Source organism: Staurois parvus, unplaced genomic scaffold (genome assembly GCF_062004578.1).
Source record: "Staurois parvus isolate SC_StPar_1 unplaced genomic scaffold, SC_StPar_1.0 ptg000063l, whole genome shotgun sequence".
NCBI classification, from domain to species: Eukaryota; Metazoa; Chordata; class Amphibia; order Anura; family Ranidae; genus Staurois; species Staurois parvus.
Genome location: NW_028317859.1, coordinates 2,209,126 through 2,221,509, shown reverse-complemented (window position 1 = coordinate 2,221,509; position 12,384 = coordinate 2,209,126). Strand labels below are relative to the sequence as shown.

The following is a 12,384-nucleotide window of genomic DNA, read 5'->3' as shown; positions in this document are numbered from 1 at the left end:
TATTGAGCAATGCTTTAAGGCAGCCTGTTGATTTTTAATGGGCTGCCAAATTCAACACAAAGAACCAAAAATCATTCCTGCAGCATTTTTTCTAGTGAAGTGCATGTAGTGCACAATCATGCATTGCAATGCAGATGCATTCGGATATTATTCACAATAAATGACATCATAAGGCAGAAAACGTTACCACTTATTAGCAAGGGGAAATAATGGACTGAGAACTCTTCAATGAGTTCGTATACTTACATCACAGTTGGCTCTTCCTCCATTGCCACATCTCTGCTCTCTAAGAGTCTGCAAACAAGAGGAAGACAGATGTAACTTTAGAAGAAGGATCATTGTAATAGAAAAATAAACTCAGGGTAGGACTGAGAGGTAAATACAGGAATACACCTTAATAAAACTCAGCTATAATCAGAAGATGAGCAATGTACAAGGCAGGTAGAGAAAACCTTACTCTACAGAAGAAAATACTACCTACAGATACAAAGTAACGTGGCTGTTGGGTTCCCGAATCACTCACATAATTTACAAAAAGTGTAAACTGACATCAAGGTAAAGGAGTTATAGTTCAGAATGTGCAGCAGGAGGTGGGAATTCTGCTGATACTTGCAAAGTAGAGCTTTTCAGTTTAAAAGCATTAGGTGTCAGCCCTGCCTCCCTTATTTATAATGCATTACAAGACTTATCCTTATCTCCTTCCCCTCCTCACTTCCTTAACCCCTCCTTGTGCACAGAATAACTACTTCCCCTTAGGCTGGTGACTTATGCAAAAGTGCAGTTTCATAGAAACATTGAAAAGGGGTGGCAGAAAAAAGACCAAGTGGTCCATGGAGTCTGCCTGTTTTTTTTTTTTTTTCTTTTGTTAACTTTTTTGTCTGACTATAGATCTAGGTTTGTCCCAAGCATGCTTGAAACCACCTACTGTTAACTGACTGACTACCTCTCTTATGATCTTAATGTGGGTAAGTTCAATATATGCCCATGCTGCTTGGTATGGTTTTTAAATGTGTGATAAAAAAGGATTTTATGAGTATATGTGTTTTATATAGTTTAATGGAATGGTTGCGATGGTCTGTTATATAGTCCCATGGTTGGTTGTATGTTACTAATCTGTTGTTACACTTATGGGAAAGAATTTCAGCACTAAGATCAAGCTTAGTGTGGACAGCCCATGTCTTAAAGATCAAATACAAAATCTTACCAAATGTTTGAATTCAGCAGACAGGCTGCCATTATTTGACTCCTCCATATTCATCACCTTTGTGTTTGTACCAAGAATATTAAATTTACGTGACCTAAAAAAACAAAACAAAAAAAAACAAAACAAAAAAAAAAAAAACACATCAGCATTCAAAGTAGGCCTGTTTTAAAAAAAATAAAGGCTTTTCGCAAAGTAGAATTTTTTTGAAAATGTATAGACAGGACATTTGTTCCTCCTTTGTCAGTCAGAAGGGATCCTGGTTAGCAGGGATACATCCCCTTATCTTCTGGAACTGAGCCCTTTAGAAGCCAAAGCAGGGCTCATGAAGTGGGTCAAAGGAAAAAAAATACATAGAGGGTGGGTCTAAAGTGTATGTCTTTTCTTTACCCACTTGAGTTCCAGGTACCATTTTAAACCAACTGCAGCCAGTATGAGACCACTATTTTGGAAGTGATCTGCTGCTGCAAAACTTTTTCTCCTGCATGTGTTGCAAAGAAGGGTTGAAAGGGGAAAAAAACTCTCCATAATTGTTATTTATTTTATTTCAGGTACTTCTATAGCGTCATTAATTTATGCAGCACTTTACATATGTATTGTACGTTCACATTCATCAGTCCCTAACCCTCAAGGGGCGTACAATCCAAGGTCCCTAAGCTTACATTCATTCATACTCATACTAGGGCGAAATTAGACAGGATCCAAACAACCTACCAGCATGTCTTTGGAGTGTGGAAGGCAGCTGAAGTATCCAGAGGAAACCCACACAGGCACAGGGAGAACATGCAAACTCCAGGCAGGTGGTGCCGTGGTTGGGATTCGAACCAATAACCCTAGTACTGCCAGACGGATCTGCTACCCATTTAGCAACTGTGCTGCCCTAGTAAAACACATTCATTCACTTTGAGGTTTACCATTCCATTCCACTACATAAAAGTTGCATTAATGTCTTTTTTTTAAATATTTTTATTAACTTTCCAAATATAAAATATAAATACAAATAATTTGCATTTTCATACATCATTTCAATATTCCATCCCTTCTCTTCCCCATGTTTATCCCTCTTTCCCTCTAAACATATATATACCTAACCTGTTTTCTCCCTTTTCAGCCACATTCTTTTAACTGTCTCCTTCTCACTCCTTTCTCATCTCGGTCCACTCCTTCCCTTCTTTATATTCCCACCATTTCAGTATACTCCCTTGAGTTCTTAAATTTAAACCATTCTCTCCATATTTCTACAAATTTTCCCATTTTATCTTTTCCACAGTGATACAGTTCTTCCATGTTGTACACATATTCTAGTCTCTTAATCCAATCTTTTACTGTAGGGCTCTCCTGCACCTGCCAAAATTATGGGATGAGCCATTTTGCTACATTTAGATAGGGAATCAGCGTATACTTGTATTGCTTTATTGTAAATCTGGTATTATGAAATAAGACCATTGGGTCCGTTATTTCCAGTATCAATTGTGCCACCTTCTGGCAAAATTCTTATATTTTTGGACACTCCCACCATATGTGTGCCATTGTAACTCTTATCTTATGTTCCCGCCAGCAGAGTGGCAAATTTTCAGGTTGATATCTATGTGCTTTAACAGGTGTTATGTACCATCTTGCCGAACATTCAAAGTTCATCTCTCTCGCCCTTCTATCTATTGATGTACTACATACCAATCTCAGTATTTTGTCTGTTGTTCATTCAATGGTGCATCAAGTTCTTTTTCCCATTTTTCCACATATGGCAGAATTTTTGGCTCAGCCATTGTAATTAAAATCTTAGAGATCTGTGAGATACAATGCCTTGGTGTGTCCCTTGTACTAAACACTCAGATGGAATTAAATTTCCCTTTGATATTAAACTTAAAGTGTCTCAACTGAAAATACTGCCATTCATCTAGCAAATATGATCCCCGTTTGGGTCTTAATTCTTGATGTGTGCATATTTCTCCTGATGTTATAATATCTTTTAATTGTGCATTTTTATCTTTTGCCCAATCCTTAAATGACGTTACATTTCCTGGTGGAAAATAATTTGTTCCTGTGAGTGGTGTTAACATTGAATTATATTCCCACTTAGCAGTTTTATAAATCAAATCCAAAATGTTAAATACATTAAAACATTAAAACACTTGTAGCCTTAGAAAACGTGTGATATTGTTGTGGAACCCATATTACTTTACCGAGTGGTGCTTTGCTTAATGTGTTTTCAATCATCAGCCATCTCTTGACATGGATAGCAGATTGGACGCTTAATTCACGTTAACAGCACAGCCCTATATCTTAAAATCAGGTGCAGCTACACCCCCATATATTATCTCTTTACTCAATACCACGTATTATATTCTTGGTTTCTTACACTGCCAAATGTACCCAAGTACAGTACCGTAGTTTTAAGTGTCCTAAAATATGTTTGTGGCAATTAAATCGGAAGCATTTGAAATTTATACAGCACTTTAGGCAATATCCCCATCCTAACAATATTTATATGCCCTGCCCAGGTCAGTGGTCTAACTGCAATTTTTTTAGTTTGTTTATAATCTCATTTAAAAATGGGATATAATTCCCTTGATATATATTTTCCAGGGATGGTGTTAGTTTTATTCCTAGATAATTTAATTCTGTTTTCTGCCATGTGAATTCCCCTTGTAGTGCCAGCTCATCTTTCTGTGTTACACAAACGTTCTAAATCACAGACTTTGGGGTGTTGACTTTTAGATTTGATAATTCTCCATAGTATTTTAGTGATTTAATTATATTTGGTAATGTTAATCTGGGGCTAGATACATAGAAGAAAATATCATTGGTGCATGCTACTACCTAACGTTCCTCCTCTCCAATCCCTAATCCTCTTATATCTGTGCTGTTTCGGATAGTTGGCAATAAGGGTTCCAATGACAGTACAAACAGCAGGGGTGACAAAGGGCATCCCTGCCTTGTTCTGTTGAGTAATGTCTGAGATGAAGTACCATTAACCTTCACAGCTGCTGTAGGATGTTTATATAATACTTTTATCCACTGAATCATTTTTGAGCCAATTCCCAGTGCCTCCAGTGTAGCCATCATAAAGCCACAGTCTACCTTGTCAAATGCTTTTGTTTGGTCAATTATATTTTGGGGTAAATATATTGGGATGCCCAAATTACATACAGTAAATGCTATTGTGGGAAAAGTTATAGGAAACCAATCTGTCCCCCCCCCCCCAAAAAAAAAATAATAATTATATATATATATATATATATATATATATATATATATATATATATATATATATATATGTGTATATATGTATATGTATGTGTTAGGGTAGACTACAAAACCTAACAGATATAATGTGCAGAACCTACACATCTCCTTAAAAAGTTATCACATGCAATTACTGCACATCACCAGTCATTGGTTTGTGCAGAGATCTGACAGTTGCCCCTGCTTGCCATTGCTGTTCGCACACATTGTTTGCGTACAGCATTTAGCTCTTCCAGCAACAATCCACTGATGCTCAGAGGCAGCTGCCCCCATGTGTCACTACAGTAAATTGACTAGGTGGCTGTAGAGCTGTCCAGATCAGTTCTACTGAACAACTAAGAGCTGGCTGCAAAAAGGATTCCAGGTTCATGGCTGCCTTTGTTTTAATCACTTCAATCCAGGACATTTTTATACAATTCTATGAATGTGAATGGGTGCTAATGATCAGCAAGATAATGAAAGGTAGTTTAAAATACAAACATAACATCAAACAGAATCTGCTGAGTAGGAAGCATGAAACTGGCTGAGGAAAAGACATGCTCTATTAAATTGAAGCCTGTTCAAAGTAAAAAAAACAAAAAAAAACAAAAACCAAACACTTGTATTACACAAAATGCCAAAACGGAGCACAGTAAGAAGAAACAGGGTGGACCTTCAATAAGGTCTCTCACAGGCAGAGATTTAAAAGAAACCCAGTTTCAGCTGTTTGCTGTGTACTTTCAGAGAAAAATAAGCAGATAAGCTTCATGGATGGTAAAACATGCAATCACAACAGCCAATATCTGCCTTTACAGAGAATATCTGCATTTGTATTTCTTACCCTCTGAGTGCAGCAACATCCCCCGAATCTCTATAAAATACAATGGGAAAGTCATTAAAATAGGATTTAAAACCAATCTAAATTCACACACTGCACAATGACAGAAGCAATAAGAAGCAATACATCTGTGTTGGACCCTTTCTGAAACTTTGCTACATGGTAACATTTTGTGCTGTAGATTGTCTAACTGGCACTCTGGGAAGAATTGCCTGAAGTAGAGCTAAACTCACAGTATAAGTAATGAATGCGATAATGGGGCTTAGGATTTCTGGTACGGCTATGTGTTTATATATGAAAAACTTTACTAAAGCTTTGCTGATGTTTTATGGAAGCGGTTTAACATATGCTGTGTACAACCCAATAAATGTAGCAAACTACATCTGAAGAGATTTGCAATATGTAATTTTGGCTTACCCCACCTATTTCTGTTGCAGTTTCATTTAGTGTACATAAACTGGGTTGTGCCAAATAAGAAAACACACTGGCTACATAAATGACTGGTATTGCCAGCCATGTAGGGACAGGGTGACGCCCTTGATTCCAGTCCCACTGATGCACTTCCTGCATGGAGTGTGTATTGGTTTAATCCCACAACTGCCAAAATGATATTCGGTAGTATTTCTTATTAAAGTGGAACTTTAGTCAGACAATGAAGTCCTGCTAGGTCACTTCAGGCTGGCCCCTTTTGCAGGTAAAGCTATATAATGCATTAAAATAAGTGCCTTTATGGTTTAAAATCCAGTAATACACTTTCTCACATTGCTCTGCACATGCTCATTTGCTCTCCAGTCTAGGCACGATGCAGAAAATGTAGAGGTTGATCTGATGACAGCCTAAAAATGTAGTGCTGCTCAGGAGCTCTGAGCTTCAGCAAAATGGCAGCCTGCAGCAAGAAGAAACAGGAGCAAAGCTGGAGGCATTTTATAGCACACACTCATTTTGGTAGCATAGTTATTAAATGCGGAATGTATGATATTTGCTAGAGAACATTTTTTATTAAGTTGTTATGAGTAAAGTCCCACTTTAAAGATAACCAATGGAACATTTTAACCCATGCTAATCCTGTTCTACAGATTTTAACTTCCTCCCCACCAGAGATCATAAGGCCTCATGCACACTGGCCATTTAGTCTCACTGCATAGACTCATTGTCTAGCTGCAAGCAGAGGGCACAAGGTGCACCACCCAGCCCTGCTGTTGGCAGCCTATCAAAATGAGAAGCTGACAGCTGTTGCAACTGGATGTGCATCTAGTAGTACTTGCATTCAGGGCAGCATGCGACAAGGGACAAATGCTCAGAATGCAAACTGTTTGTGCTCCGAGCATTGGTCCCTGGGCACATACAGCCTAAATGTAAGTACTGCTAGCTGCACCATCCAGTTACAGCAGCTGTCAGTCAGTTTGATAAGCTACCATCAGCAGGCTGTACAGTTCCCCTGTTCCCTCCTCCTGCAGCTACACCCTGGAGCCTCATGCACTAGGGCTAAATGCCCAATGTGCATAGGACATATATAGCTACATGCTACCCTCAACAAACAGCAGTTAGCTTCTGTGGTCACTGGCTCTGGCTTCCCGCCTTCATGCACCTCACTATTGATTGGTAAGGCTGCACAGAAGGTTAGAAAGGGTGGACCAGAGCTAGTAATAACGGAAGGTGGTGGCAGTTGAAAAAAGCATTTTGCTATTGAGAGATACTGAGATGCTGGACAAAGCTGTACACAGTATAAGATGGTTATCAGAACAGTGTGTTTTCTGTTTACAGGTGTGCTTTAAAACTTTCTACATATTATCTACATTACTGCACACATTTAATAATGTATGTATCTTGGTTTATTGCTCTTATGTTTAGTAATTGGACAACACAGAAAAACATGTTATAAAAAAAAAAAAAATATGAGTATCCAAGTCATTATGATTTACTTATCAATGCAGACTTTGATTTTCAGTTGGTAATTGAGCTCAGGAAACTTGACCAGAAGTCTGTTAAAAGAAAGACAGCAAAGTGTTACTTTAAAAAGTTATGATAATATCCAGATAAAGCGGAAGCAGTGTTCATTCATCCAGACTGAGCAAACTAATAGAAAACATTTTTTAATTTGGCTGCATGGATTACTTTGCTACTACTGCTCTACATTTATACCATACCAAAGAAAAGCTTCACTAAAGAGTCAAAGCAGAACTCCAATTTGGAAAATACTCCCCTTCTCTCTACTGTTGTGCCCTAAAGACTTAACGATCCTGAAGTCGATCGCTGTTCCACTTTTTTGGGTGAATGACAGCAAGTGTCATTCAACCCATTCCTGTAAGCTCAGGCTTTTACGAACACACCCACTAGATGTGCAAGCGGACTTGGATTTATAGTAAAATATAGCAGAAAGAAGAAATTACATCATAATGTCAGCCCCACTCTCTGTTGTATGGAAGACTGTCCACTGCTGCTGGAAGACGATGACACAGGGCATCACATGACTGTCAAGAAGACTCCTTGATTTTAGGTATGGAAAAGTTTTTTTCTTTTAAGCAAGAGTTCTACCTAAACCTTCCACTTAATACCAAAGGAGCAGTTTTGTAATTGACACCCTTTGGCCTACTCATATCCTTGGTTAGCCTTTATCTGAAAGTATTTGTTCTGACATAAGCTGGTTGTTTGAGGAGGTAGTGCCATAGATATTAATATGTGCATGTGGTATCACATAATGCTGCATTTTTAGGCAAGTGTTCACACTCATACAGCCCATTGATCTAAAGGCTGTAAATCATTAGGTTCCCTTTCAGTATGTAAAATAAGTTTATATGGAATCGGATAGCAAACACAGATGACACCAGCAGCTTTATAGAAGACCTTTACAGTTTTTAGAATTTCAGACGTAAAGGAACCAAAATGCCCTCCACTAAAACAGTAAAGGTTTCTTCATTAGGATGGCACCTGCATGTCCATCATAACTCCCATGTATTTCTTATTTCATGATAGTAGGATTATGGTTCAATGTACTGTATTGATGATGGCCAAAAAGTAAAAAAAAAAAAAAAAATTAAAAAAGTAAATAAAAATAAATTAATAGTAAGTAGGAAGAATCAGCAGGAAGAAAAAAAAAACCTTGTTCATTTTTTATTCAATAGAAATGACATGATTACAAACAGTAACTTAAGATCTATTCAATAAAATGAGGATACATAAACCTTTACCAATCTTTAAAGTGTTACTAAGCCCTGCATTCACTATATCTGGACTCCCACAGTACACAAAACATGGAGATGCAATTATTTTAGTAAATATAAACTGCTAAATACCTTTTCCCATCAGCAGTATATGTCTTGTGACTTCTATCAGTGTCCAGCAGAGCACTGGTTAAAGCTTGTAAGAGGAGTTTTCATTCTCTGATTGTCCTCTGAGGCTGCAAGACCTCTGACCCTCTGTCTGGACTCTCTAGCAATACACTCCAAACTGAGCATGTGCAGCTTGCCCCCATGGCTCTGTTCTATCAGGTGATGGATTTGGGACAGTAGAAGGGGAGGATCACAGAAGACATGATCAAACATCCTTTTACACAATTCAAAAGGATGAACCCCTTAGGTTTTACAGTGAGTATAACAAGCATAATTTACTGCATATACAGACTGATTTTACTGTTGTGGGTTCAGTAACACTAGTTTATTGCATTGTTTCCCTTAGACAGCATCATTTACTTAGTATGACTGAGCTTCAATTTAATGTAATCCGTTGATATTTTTTTTTTTGTTCAACAGAAAAAAAAAAATAAAAAAAATAAAAAGATATGTGAGATGCCAAAAAACCCATCCACATTTAACACTGTATCTGTACTCCAAATTCTAGAAACAGAATAGACTTAACTGAAATGTATGAACAATTTGGCGTGTAAACAAACAAACCAGCTAATAAAGAGTTTTTGTATCCTGAGGCATAAGAAAAAAAATGGAAAGATAATTTCATATAATTATCGTCGTTTTGTACTTAGATCAGGTCCCTTTTACACTGATCCTCCTGCAGTGCACTCATGGTTTTTGTGCAGATTAGCTGCACTTTGCCATAGTCTATTATGTCCTATGGTCAGCCCTGCATGAAGGAGTTTTGGTGTGCTTTCTGAAAGCGCACCAAGACTGTGGAGGCATAACACAAGTCTATGGCAATGCGCAGCTAATCTGCATGAAAACTGCAAGTACACTATGCTGCACACCCGTTGTGGGAGAAGTGCAACAGATCGGTGTGAAAGGGGCCTTATTCCAATAACTAACCTGACTTTGGTAGTGAATTGAACTCCTGTCTTGATCACTAGAGGGCGATCTGGGTGCATTGGCATACACGGCTGTCTCTCCACCACAAATGCACTGTTCAAAAGAAAGAAAAAAAAAATACAATATTCCGTTATACTTACTTAAAATGAATATTGCCCTGCATCGGCAAAGCACACATTTTCTTTAAAATTTTAATTATCAGCTTGATTTGAGCATATTTACATTTGCAATAATAAACTATAGTTGTCCATATTTAGCATTTTGCTTTTTGTGATTCTACAGCCTACACACAAACATTTATATGAAAATGCTGGCAGGTCTCAGGAAGTGTGGAGTATAGAGGAGGTTGGGCTATGTCTTCCTAAAATCTGTAGGCTGCTACTTATGGAAAACACTTTTCTTTGAATACTGCATATATTAATGAACACAGGCTATAATTCAACATTGTGTGTACCAAACTTTACAAGCCAAGATATTACCTTGCAAAGTAGTTGTGACATAATACTTTGACTGTGCTTAGCCTGTGCAGAGGTCAGAGCTTTGGGAGGGACCCAGCAGGCTCACCCTTCACAGATTATCTGCAGAAAATTACAGGAGGGGGGCAAGTACAAGGCCAATCACCCTGCACAACAACAGAGAGCAGTGGTGACCAGGAGTTTTCTGTAATAAAGGCCGGACAAAGGCAGGTAGTGTAAGAGTTGTTTCCATGTTGGACTACTGGAAAATCTAGAAGAGATACCCAAAGGACACGTTTCAAGTAAAAATATACAAGACTCGTGTACAGTTGTGCTCAATAGTTTGCATACCCTGACAGAAATCATGGCATTTTTGATATTGGAAATATAACTGATCATGCCAAAAAGCTGTCATTATTTAAGGATAGTGAGCATATGAAGCCATTTATTATCACTTAGTGGTTTGGCTTCTTTTAAAATTATAATAACAGAAATCACCCAACTGGCCATGATCAAACGTTTACATACCCTGGAGTGTTTGGCCTTGGTACAGACACACATGGTGATACACAGGTTAAAATGGCAATTAAAGCTTTTTTTTTTTACATATCTGTGGCTTTTTAAATTGCAATTAGTGTCTGTATATAAATAGTCAATGAGTTTGTTAGCTCTCACATGATTCACTGAGCAGGCTTGATACTGAGCCATGGGGAGCAGAAAAGAACTGTCAAAGACCTGCGTCTGCGTGTGGTTGTTTCAAGAAGCACAATACGACGATACTTGAACAAAAAATGAGCTGTATGGTCAAGTTGCAAGAAAGAAGCCCTTACTGCACCAGTGGCACAAAAAAAAAGCCCAGTTACAATATGCCCAACACCTTGACATGCCTCACAGCTTCTGGCACACTGTTATCTGGAGTGACAAGACCAAAATAAAGCTTTATGGTCACAACCATAATAAACGTTATGTTTGGAAAGGAGTCAACAAGGTCTATAGTGACAAGAAAACTATCCTCAATGTGAAGCATGGTGGTGGCTCACTGATGTTTTGGGGGGCGTGAGAGCTCTAAAGGCATGCGTGATCCTGTGAAAATTGATGGCAAGATGAATGCAGCATGTTATCAGAAAATACTGGTACACAATTTGCATTCTTCTGGACGAAAGCTGTGCATTGGCCTCTCTTGGACTTTCCAGCACAACAATGGCCTAAACACAAGGCCAAGTTGACCCTCTAGTGGTTGCAACACTAAAAGGTAAAGGTTCTGGAGTGGCCATCACAATCTTGGCAGAATATAAGGACTACTGCTAGTAACTATAGCTACTGTTAGTAATTTCATACAGAAAAATCCAACAGGCTGGTTGTACCCACGTCAATCGATGGATTGACTTGGGTACAACAGCCTGCTCCATACATGGATCGAATCTCGGCCAATTTATGCTGAACCAGCTGAATTTCTATCCATGTTTGGCCAGTTTAACACCTGCCTAACTCCAGTATTGACCTAGTGCTGTGACCGACTTCAGTTCTTCTCACTCCTCTCTGTGCTCTCAACAGCTTGGTTGAGAGCAGTGGGAGCCATTGGCTCCTGGTGCTGTCAGTCAAATCCAATGAGGGAGCGGGGGTGGGGCCAAGCCATGCTGTGAGTGTTTATAGACACACATAACCCGGCTTGGAGCTGAGCCTGCACGAGTGCCTCCATAGCAAGCAGCTTGCTATGGGAATGCTCTGAGAAGAGAAGTAGCCAAGTGCACCATCAGAGGCCCCAGAAAAGGAGGTTCAGTTCTGTGCCAAACCATTGCACAAAAGTAGGTAAGTATAACATGTCTGTTATTAAAAAAAGCCTTTACAATCACTCTAAACTTACAAGAAATATTACAATGTGAATTGAGATGAGCATGTGGCATTATGCATATACACAGCTGTATGCTATATAAAAACAGGCTGGGGTTTTTTGGCCCCAGGAAATACTACAGCTCCCATATGAACAGAGTCAGTACACTCCGTACACTACATAGCAAGAAGAATATGAAGCTGCTGGGTGCATATGGGAAATGGTGAAATGAGAGACAGGGACAGAGGAAGGACACTAGAATAGGAATTTATGGCCCCATAAATCTTGCCGACCAATAATTCCTGCGGCTTTCAGGCATCAGCTTTACAGACACAACAGTAGGTTGAACATACAAAAAATAAGCGGTTTTATATTAATCTCTCTGTGAGTAAAACATAATTTTCATTTCTTAAATGGAATAATTTTTCTTCTCAGATGTATTTGGTGCAGGACACATGATGGGGGTCTACAGCTGCCTTGGAAGTCTAGTATGCTGCTGTGCCTTTAAAGCCAGTGGGGCTACCTCCAAGGTGTGTATACATATACTGTATATGGCAGCTCATAGTTTGGCTATCTGT

General features: G+C 38.7%; 1 protein-coding gene across 1 annotated transcript in view; it reads right to left on the bottom strand.

The window, feature by feature from the left end:
- Positions 1 to 12,384, bottom strand: part of STAT3 (signal transducer and activator of transcription 3) — a 162,699-nt gene that overhangs the window by 18,908 nt on the left and 131,407 nt on the right. Inside the window, exons 10-14 of the mRNA XM_089668782.1 lie at positions 9,521 to 9,613; positions 7,187 to 7,246; positions 5,268 to 5,297; positions 1,205 to 1,298; positions 247 to 294 (exon numbers count right to left, since the gene is read on the bottom strand). Coding sequence (XP_089524908.1) covers positions 247 to 294; positions 1,205 to 1,298; positions 5,268 to 5,297; positions 7,187 to 7,246; positions 9,521 to 9,613 — 325 coding nt within the window. The remainder of the gene's footprint in view (positions 1 to 246; positions 295 to 1,204; positions 1,299 to 5,267; positions 5,298 to 7,186; positions 7,247 to 9,520; positions 9,614 to 12,384) is intronic.